The sequence below is a fragment of the Phalacrocorax aristotelis genome, chromosome 2 (genome assembly GCF_949628215.1).
Source record: "Phalacrocorax aristotelis chromosome 2, bGulAri2.1, whole genome shotgun sequence".
In the NCBI taxonomy this organism is placed as follows: Eukaryota; Metazoa; Chordata; class Aves; order Suliformes; family Phalacrocoracidae; genus Phalacrocorax; species Phalacrocorax aristotelis.
Genome location: NC_134277.1, coordinates 115,354,410 through 115,364,682, shown reverse-complemented (window position 1 = coordinate 115,364,682; position 10,273 = coordinate 115,354,410). Strand labels below are relative to the sequence as shown.

Genomic DNA, 10,273 nt, shown 5'->3' with positions numbered 1-10,273 from the left:
TATTATAAATCTTAAATCTCTCTCAGCCTTTAAATGACAATTATCTGGTAATGTACTTATACATGGAGACCAGATTTAAACCTTTACTTGTTCAGCCTAAACTGCAATCATGTCATATGTGTATTCACGTTGCACACACACTCCCGTGAAGTAGACTGAGATGCTCTGAGACTTTTATTGGCATGAATCACGGGTGAGTTACTCACTCACCCTAAATGAGAGCTTAGAAGCTGTGGGGTGTTTTTTTTTTTGCAAACCATCCTGACATGGCCTCTGCGTGCGCAGTAGCACCGGGGTGGCACCAGGCCCCTGCGTGGGGTCTGGAGGTTCAGGTCTATTTTACAGGAATCTGTATCTCTGCACTGCTGATGCCAAGTGTTTCAGGCACCCTGGTACTTTCTGTAAGGAATAGGGGGGAACGGGGAGGGAGGAGAAGAAATGAGGCAGTGTAAATAAAAAGTAGCTGAAAGTATGTTTTCTAAAAAGCAGCCACAGCTTAGAAATGTATCGCCCGTGATTCTGGTCTCTTTGGAAAGAGGGAACATTTCTTTTCCACTGTTCAGGCTGAACGTGTGCTTCAAGCCTGGAAAGTCGCTTATCCACATAAAATCCCTGCTTTCTTCTGGAAAAGAAAAAGAAAAAAGGCGGCCAAAAATCTCCACCCTAAAACCCAACAGCCCCCAAATCCCCGGCGCTGCCCGCGCGGTGGCGCCCTCCGCTCACGGACGATCCGCGCTGGCGCAGCTCCGCGGCCGCGGAGCGGGGGAGTGGCGGGATCTGCGCCAGCGGCTGCCGACGGGGAAGCCCATCCCTACGCCGTTCCTTCTCCTGCCGGGACCCTTCCCGCTCCAGGCACGGAATGACAACTGGGGCAGCGTGTCCCAAGTCCTGCGTGTCCGTGTCCACACACACCCCCCCTCCCCCCCCGCCCCGCCCCGGCATCCCGTCCGTGCCCATTTCTATGGGAATAATTCATTCACGTTAAACTTCCTTTATCTCCGGAAAATCTCGAAACCTTAAATGACCATAATAGGAATGTAATTGTATGGTGTGTTTTTTGTTGTTGTTGTTTTTGAGAAATCGATTTGGGCTCAGATAACTCATCTAAGCGTATTACACCAAACCCATTCAAATAGGAAACAGGAGAACTAAATTATTGCTGCTTCCTGAACTCTCTGCTTATGATCCCAATAATTAAAATGTGCAGTAATGGCTCCTGCAGCCTTTACTTCTTTGGGTGATTCTCGGAAACGAAGGGCTGATTTTCGGCAGCGGAGGGAGGAGGTGGGCGCCGAGACGAGCGCGATGGCAGCGGCCGGGAGCCCGCCGGTGGTCCGCGCCCGCCCCATCGCTTGGGGGAAAATAATCCCGGCGGCGGGGAACTCCTCAGAGAAGGGATTCCCCTCCCAGCCCCTCCGGCAAATCAACTTTTTTTTTTCCCCCCTTGTTTTCCTTTCTCTTTTTTTCCTCCTCCTCTCATGGCGATCCTCTCCCCTCCCGCCCTGCTGAGCGCTGCGAGTGGCACATCGGCTCCTACACAAGGCGGGAGGGGGAGAGGGTCGGGCCAAGGGCGGGGGGGGGGGGGGGAAAGCCACCTCTGCCGCCCCCGGATCGCTGCGTGGGACCCTCCCCGCGGGGAGACCGTGGGGCCCGGTGTCCGGGCCCCCGCCGCTGCGGAACAACACGCGGAGCGGCTACGGCGCTGCTGGCTTCCCCGTGGGGAGCCTTGCGTAATGAGAACAATGCTAACAATACTTTAAAAAAAAAAAAGAAAAAGGAAAAAAAAGAGGGGGCTCGGGGCGGGGTGGGGGGGCGGAAAGGGCACATCTATCCCCAGATAGGTGGAAGTGGGGGTTCCGCGCCAGGGCGGCTCCGCCTGCGCCCTCAGGACCGGGCGGCTCAGCGGGGTGAGCGGGCCCCTTGGAGGGGCGCGGAGCAAAGCCGCGGGGGAGCCCCCCGAGTCGGGGGACCCCCATCCAACACCAAACCACCCTCCTCCGCCGCCTCCTGCTCCCTTCCCACGGCAGGTAAAACTTGACCGTGGCCAGCATCCTTTTAGGTTTGTGGGGTAGGTTGTGGTGGTTTCTGTGTGTTGCTGCTCGGTTGTTGGGTTTGGGGTTTTTTTTCCCCTAATTTTTTTTATTGGGGGGGGTGGGTTTGGGAAGCGTGAGTTGGTGTTTATGAGAAGCTTTATGACTCCTGATAAGCTCATCGTTGAGGACGACACAGAACTGTGTTCCTTGAGGAATTGGGGTGGTGACGTCTTTTCTGATACCCGATTATTACGTGACTGGGGGAAAAAAAAAAAAAAGGCATTTGATTCATGAATAAAAATCCGGACACCACCACGGGGGCAACAAACAATATTGCCCGTCCTCTAAGGTAACAAGCAGGCAAATGTTTACGAAGAGGGCTCTTGCTGAAGCGGGGTGTTTGCAAAGATTTTGTTGCTAATTGCGTATCAGACGGAAGGCTGCGGAAGGCTGGTCAAGTTTGGAGCCACCGAGCAGGAAGAGAAGAAGAGGAGAAGGCTGAAGGCTCTCAGTGAGGGGAGAGATCTGGGGAAGACAACATCGCACGCAGCCAGCCCGCGGCTCCCCGCCTCCGCTCCCTCCCGGGCTCGTTCGCTCTCTTCCCCGTTCCCCTGCGCTCCCTTCTCCGGCGGCATCTCGCTGCATCCCTCTTTCTCCCTTCCCTTGCAGACTCCACTCCAGATCTGTGCTGCTACCTGCAAACTTTTTTCCCCTCATCTTTTTTTTTTTTTTTCTTCTCCCCCCCTCCTCTCTGTCTCTTTTCCTTTTTGGAGTGGATTCCCCTAAAACCAGCAAACAACTAACTGCTGCTTTTGCGTCTTCTTCATCCCGCGGGTCCTTCGCCCATCGGAAAGGCAATGCCACAAGGGGTTTAACTCCTTTCGGCCGCAACCTGGGAGACAGCTCTATTTTTACCCCCCACCCCCCTCCATTTTGGGTCCTTTTTTATTTCCTTTTTTTTTTTTTTTTTTTTTTTAAAGACCTCTTTTAGTTTCGCAGCCAAACGCTCTTAGTGCCGGGTGTTTAGAGTTTAATGGTAAGGACACGAGGCGGCTCGCTGGGCCTTCCCGCAGCGCTCCCGGGGCGGGCGGGCGGGCGGGCACCGACGGGGCGGGCGGGCGGCGGAACCGCTCCGCGCCTCTCCGCGCCGGCACCCGCCTGTCCGGGGCGCTTGGCCCCAGGGGCCGCGCTTACTCGGTGGGTCGTGGGGTGGTGGTTTTTTTTTTTCCTTCCCCCCCCCCCCCTTTTTTTTTTGACGGCGGTTTTCCTTTCCCTCCCGCACAGAGTGGCAATGTGTAGCAAAGCGATCCTAGCACTCCTGGTCTATGGCATAATAATGCACTGCAGCGTCTACTGCTCACCTGCGGCCGGACTTCAGTACCCGGCGCTCAGGTAGGTCCGATCGCCGCCCAGGGGCTCTGCCGGGACCCCCTCAGGCCCCGGCTTTGCTAAGGGCAGAGGAATCTTACCGGGGACGAAAGTAGAAGGGGACGGGGGAGCGGGGTGTGTATGTGTGTGGGGAGTCACCAAAGGAACCCCATTCCACTCCGGCTGTGTGCCCACCCGCTCCGCCCCAGGAGAGGAGCCGCCGGGAGGGTCAGGCAGGGAGGGGGTTCCCCCCCGGCTGCAGCACCGGCTTCCCCCAGGGCCGCTCCCCGGGATCCCGGCTCGGGTAACTCACGGCCTCTGGTCCCCGGGGAGGGGGGGCACTTGCTCCGCTGCGCGTCGGGGAAGGGGGCTGAGGTCCCGGCCGCATCTCGGCGGGGCCCAGCAGCTCCCCCACCCGCCATACACGGGCCCCAGCCCCTTTCGGTCGCCCGCAGCTCGCCCAGAGTGAACGGCGAGCTTCGCCTGCCCGGACCGGGGGGAGCCTGGGGGGGGCGGACACAGAGGTGCGCCGCTGGCTGCGAGCATGCGAGAGCTGTCACGGTTCGGGTAGCAGCGCTGGAGTTGAGGGGGACTCAGTCTCTTCTCCCCTTTACCCGTCTGTATACGACCTCCCTTCTGGAGGGGGAAAGCGGCTGGCTCAAGGTTGTTCGGCTGTCGGTGTCTGTTCGGAGTTGTCTTGCGGGGCTCCAGCGCAGGCTGATGCCTGTGCTGTCCGTCCCTTTCCACCTGGGAGCCGGGGGGCGTTTGGCCCCCGCGGTGCTTGGGGCAGGAGTGGGGGACACCCAGAAGCGTCGGCACAAGCGAGTTTCCCGCACCGGGCCGTGGCTGGGGGCGCAGGGTCGCCTCTCCGGGACGGCCGCCGGCAGCCTGGTCCCACCCTGCTTGTAGCCTGCTTGGGCGACCGGTGTTGCTTGGCTTGGGGGAGTTTCGGGCTCGGTGCTGTTTTCCTGCCCTACCGGCGCTTGGCTCTTTTCCGGGGTGCCCTACGGGGGACACCGCCGTGCGGTGGGTGGGGGGCGATTCCGGGCGCACAAGGAGGGTGTCCTTTTTGGGGCTCCGTGGTGTCCTTGCACGAAGCGGGAGCCCGTCGGGGCTGGATGAGAGCAGCCCCCTTCCCCTCCCCGGGGATGCAGGGCAGGGGGCTCGGTGGCCTGCGCGGCCATTAGCCGGCAGCAACCCGGCTGTCTTCATTCAAGCGCCTGAATTAGCAGGAGTGAAACACTTTAGCGGCATCTATTATTAATACCTCCGCTAAAGCTCACAGACAAAAATAGCTGCCTGTAACGTACAATGACCTACATCGTACTGCAGAGAGGGAGGCAGAGAGCGGAGGGGGGTTTTGGGAAGGAAACAAAACTGACGAGATCTCAAAGGCCAGAAGCACCATTCAACGAAAACCAAGAGGAGGCGAAGCACCCCCCGGCCCGGCGGGCGCTGCGGGGAGGAGCGGGGCGCGGCCCCCAGCCCCAGCCCTGGCCCCGGCCCTGGTGGCTGCCGCTCACCGCCCCGTCCCCGCCGGGGAGGCTGCTTGGCTCCCGCCCAGCCCCTGGCACACGAATGCGTGTGTGTGTGTGTGTGCGTGCGTGTGCGTGGCAGCCTGCGCGCCTGTGCCTGCGTGCGCTCCGCTCGGGAAGCACCAGCCGTGGCTGTGGCGGAGAGGGGCTGTTTCTCGGGCCGGGGCGGGGGGGGGGCAACGGGAAGAGGGAGCGTGTGTGTGCATGTTTGGGGGTTTTCTCGGAGCACGTCTGACGGCGGGTGTGTTCCCTCCGCCGTGGTCCTGCCCCGCAGAGGAGGCGGAGGGCGGGGATGGGGAGCGGGCGGGCGCACGGAGGGGATGGGGGCAGGCGGACGGGGCGCCCGGGCCGGCTCTGCCGGGGAGCGGCCACCAAGGCAGCCAGGAGCCGGGAGGGGAAAGCCCCGCGGAGCCCGGCTGATTCCTTCCTTCCCCTTGCTGCTCTCGTTGCCAGGCTGGAGGATGAAGTCTACGACGAGGACGGCAACACCCTGCAGGATTTCGCCTATGACCACGATCCCCTCGGTATAGCGAATCCGTCCTCCATGATAGGCGAGGTGTACACCTTGTACTACCCACCGGAAAAGAGGTGACTGCAACTCGCGGGGTGTCAGGCGTGGATTTTGAGCCGGGAGCAAAACGGGTCTGGCTGAGCCGAGTGGGGGGAAATAGTAATAGCCAACAAGCCAACAGCAACCCCGCACCCTACCCCCCCACCCCCAATATACATAAATCCCGAACCCAAACAAATACCATGCCGCCCGGGTGCCGGTGCCCAGTTTAAAGCCTAGAAGAAATGGAAAAGCCGCCTTACCTCCAGCAGGGCGGGGGAGGGAGCGGGGAGCCGCCCGCGCCGGGGAGGGCTGGCGATGCTCCCGCAAACCCAGCAGAAATGCCCAGCCAGCGCGGAGCCGAACGAGCGCGGCGGGGAGGGGTCTGGGTGGGGAAGAGGGGTCCCGGGGGACGCGGGGAGCTGCCGCGCTCCTCTCGTCGGCGGGGAGGGACGGTCACCACCACCGCCCGGGTTCCCGCACCCCGCCGCAGCCGGCTGCCGGGCCTCCGCCGCTCATCCCTCATCCCTGGGCTCTTCCCTCCGCTCAGGCACGCCGATGGGATCTTCAACAAAGCATACAGGAAACTCCTGGGCCAGTTATCTGCCAGGAAATATCTGCACTCCCTGATGGCCAAGCGGGTCGGGTAAGGGTTTCTACTCTTTCATTTTCCGCGGTGGGCGCTGGTGCTGCTCTAGCGGAGGCGCTCAAAAGGCCGCTGCTGGAGGGAACAAAGCTGCCCTGGCCCGGGCTGGGAATCTGTTGCACGGGCGGTGGGGCTGGGGGAGCCCGGCTCCCCAAACCTCAGCCGCCCCCGGCCGCAGCTCCAGCCCGCTCCCGGCGCAGCCAGAGCCCGGCTGTCAGCGCGGGCGGTCGCGGGGGTTGGTTCGGTATAGTACGGTACGCTGGGGCATATATATATATATATGCGTGTACACACGTGTGTGTGTATATATTTATATATGTCTCTATAATTGTTTGCAACCGGCTTATTTAAAATTAAGAAGTTGGGCAGCATCCCCTGCCTGCTGGGGGGGAGGGGAGCGGTGAGCGGGGCTAGGCTGAAGGGGGGGGAACTCGGCTGCAGCCCCCGCTCACCTCCAGGGGCCGGGCGGGGCTCTGCGGGGCCCCCCGCCGCCAGCAGGACAGGGGCGAGCCCGGTGCCACCCGCCGCCCTTCGGCAGAAGGTAACACGTTAATAAAGCCCCGGGGAGAGCCGCTTGCCCTGCCGCAATGAATAATTCATGGAGGGGAGATATTGTCTCTGCTGCCGCCGGCTCCTGCGCGCAGGGAGCGGGGTTTCGGCGGCGCCTTTGTCTCCCCGCGCATCTTCCGCGCAACGTGTTGCGCCCTGGGGCAGCGGCCGCCGCGAGGCTGCGCAGGGCGGGGGTGGGGGGGGGGCGGCGCGGAGAGGGGCGCGGAGGGGGGCGGAGCGGCCCCGCCTGATGCAGCTGTGCTTCTCGGTGCTTGCAGCGGTGCCAGCGGCGGCCTGGGGGACGAGGCGGAACCGCTGACCAAACGGCACATAGACGGCATCTTCACGGACAGCTACAGCCGCTACCGGAAACAAATGGCTGTCAAGAAATACTTAGCAGCCGTCCTGGGGAAAAGGTATAAACAAAGAGTTAAAAACAAAGGACGCCGAGTAGCGTATTTGTAGCGATGAGTAACCAGCCACTCCTGTGTATACAAAGTCCTGAGAGAGAGAAAGAAAGAGAGAGAGAGAGAGAGAGAGAGAGAGAGAAAGAGAGAGAAACCCAACAACAACAAAAAATCTAAACAAAAACAAAAGTCATTTCCAAACTGACTGAACAATCACCGCTCCTGTGTTATCTAAACATGTATTTATGTATGAAGTAAAGCCATTAAATGAATATTTTGATAATAATATTGTTTTTCTTTTGTACAAAAGCACTAGAGAAACGCACAGATCTACTTTGTGGACCAATCATTAAGTTATATATAATATATAAATATATATATATAAATACTACTACGAATACTAAAGAACAATTCTTCATATAAAGCCTGCAAAAGAACAAGAATTCGCCTGAGCTGTTTATGTTTTTATATAAAATAAATAGAAAAAAAGAGACAATCATTGTTTTGAATATTACTCCTATTTTTGTAACGGAAATTAAAAGGATAGTATTTTTATCCGCGACAGGGTCGAAGACATTAATTTTCACCTTTTGCTACTGTACATAGAGAAGGATGCCCTGCTCCCAGGGGATTATGAGGAAAAAGATTTGGGAGAATTGGTGAAGCAGATTCTTCCCCCGGTGAGTCTCAAGGCAGGCTCCTTTGCCACTAGCCTCTCCGAAGGGGCAGCGTCCCCTTTCCTCTAGATTTCGATATTTTTTTTCTCCCGCTTTCCTTGATTCCAGTTGTATCTGTATTAGCGTCTCCTCAAACAACGAGCTTAGAGGATAATTCTCTTGCGAAAACAACAGCTCGATCCAAATTGTGCATCTCTGTTGCCTGTTGGAGGGAGAAATAGTTTAAAAAAAAACAACAGCAACAAAAATTCAAACCAACCAACCGAACAAAAAAAAGCCAAACCCCAACCCCTAAATCCCGAACCAGCAGCAAGGATAGTAAGTCCGAAGCCCCGTGCACTGCTTTTCTGGCTGGCTGGGCAGGGTTGCAGAACAAAGCGAAAGCGGAGACAGGACCCTTTTGGGAAGAGCGGGGAAGTGAGCGGGGGCGGCCCCCGGCGCCCCCCGGGGCCGGGGCCGGCGCCGGGGCCGCAAGGTCGAGGGAAGACGAGGCGATCCCACCTCCGATCCGCTACCCAACTGCCCCGGGCAGCTCGGTACTGGACCTGGATGCAAAGTACAGTGTGTTACTCTCCAGTGCTGTCCATGCTTCTCATCATGTATAACGAGCAGGGTTCTCGCCTTTGCTTTTTTTTTTGTTTGTTTGTTATTTTATTTTTTCGGTCGGAGTTGCTCTTTTCTTTGATTGTTTTTTTCTTGTAGACCCCCCCCGCCTCTCATCCTCTCTTCGCACTTTTCCGAGCTCTGTTTAACCCACCTGAGTCACCTTTTTGGGTTATGTTCTTTTTGGGGAAAAAAAAAAAAAAAAAAGATTGTGAACGCTCTCTCACTCCTTTGTTCTGTTTTATGCAAGCTTTTATTGTACAAGTTTAGGAACCCCTGTTGTAGCTACCACTAAAGAATTATGCACTACTACGAAAGTTTTTGTTCCTTGTTTATTGAGTTTGGAGGTAAAATGTATTTTTCTACATTCTGGCTTATTGCTTAGTAAAATTTATTTCATAAAACAAACTTTTGTCATAAAAGAATGTGTAGTGTTCACCTGTGGTCCGGTTTCTAACGAGATAAACCATTTTCACCTCATCTCTCTATGTACGGACTCCTATCTTACCTTCCGCCCGGGGGACAGTAAAGCAGCAGCGAACCCGGCCGGGGGCTGGCCCCGTCCCTCCGCCCGGGCAGGTGGCGAAGGAGGACACGTAGGTACCTGCTTCCTTCCAGCTCACCACACAAACCTTAGAGGAGTCTTTCCAAAGACACAAAACGAGCCCCGCATCCAAGACTGCTGAAAGCAACCCCCCACCCCCCTCAAAAAAAGAGTAAAAAAAGAGGGTAAACCCCTCCTTCTCCGGCCGGGAAGAGCCGCCGGGGAGGAGCGAGAGGCGCGGGCAGAGCCCGGCGGAGGTGGTGGGGGGGGGAGGCGCTGCCGGCACCGCTTGCCCGGGCCGCCGGGGCTGCCTGCAGTGCCGACCCCGCTGCCCGGACCGCCCGGGCCGCCCGCGCTGCTCGCAGTGCCGGCAGCGCCCGCCCGCGCTGTGGGCAGCGCCTGCCCGGGCGGCCCCGGCAGCCCCGGCCGCCCTCCCGCCGCCGAGGGCTCCTGGGGCGGGGGGGGCGGACGCGGGGCGCAGTTTGCAGCTTTCGTGCCTTCTCTTCACCTTGTAAATCGCCACGAGTTCACGGATGGCTATTTAGTGGCCCTACGATGCTGCAACACATCGGCTTGCGTTTTAGTCGTACTTCTTCTGTTCTTTGGCAATGGGCAGAGTTTGCTGTGTTTGTGTCGGCTGTGGTATAATGACATAGGGCTCTCTTGACGTTTTATTTATGACCTTATCCGTTAGAGTTCAGTGGCTAGTCGCAAGCATTATGAAGTGATCACCTAGGTTATTATCCTTTGTATGATTTTTATTTTTCTTTAGAAACGCCAACAGCCTTACCAAAATTCGAGCAGATTTGAGATGCAGTCACAGTTTAGGTAGATGTTAGTCTTGGAGAACTTATTTTGTGTGCAAATGAATATAAAAAGAACTTAAACAAAGTATTATTACACACATGATATCTATAACTAGGACTTTGATAACTGTTATATAAAGTGTGTAAAGTTTGTATTAATAAATTTTTGTAAACAATGCAATTTCGTCTAATGTTTGGGGGAGAGAAATCTAGAACCTAACAGTGAAAGCTGCATTTCATTTACACTTTTTCTTTTTTTAATTAGTCCATTTTTAGGCAGCATTGTTCTAACTTTTCACGCCTGGGATATCTTTTTATTAAGTCTCCACATTTTATCATCAAATAACCTCTAACATTTTTACCGATGGTTACTCCATTGTTCAAGTAAACTAACAGAACGGCTGAAGTAAAGAGCCTAGTTTCTCATACACCAGCTCAACAATACCCTCTAAAATATGCAAACCAAACCAGTCGGTGCCTATCGTCCATGCCTCTAACAATTCCTGTGCTTAGAAGCCGTTAATTTTAAGTGGAATCGGTATGTTTGATGAGATC

The 10,273-nt window shown here is 56.4% G+C and overlaps 1 protein-coding gene across 1 annotated transcript; it reads left to right on the top strand.

Moving 5' to 3' along the window:
• The first annotated feature begins 2,317 nt into the window (after positions 1-2,317).
• Positions 2,318-8,848, top strand: ADCYAP1 (adenylate cyclase activating polypeptide 1). Its single transcript, XM_075084777.1, has 5 exons — positions 2,318-3,069; positions 3,318-3,425; positions 5,390-5,524; positions 6,037-6,132; positions 6,960-8,848. The coding sequence occupies exons 2-5, from the start codon at positions 3,325-3,327 to the stop codon at positions 7,144-7,146; spliced, it is 519 nt and encodes a 172-aa protein (XP_074940878.1). The 5' UTR covers positions 2,318-3,069; positions 3,318-3,324; the 3' UTR covers positions 7,147-8,848.
• Positions 8,849-10,273: the final 1,425 nt, after the last annotated feature.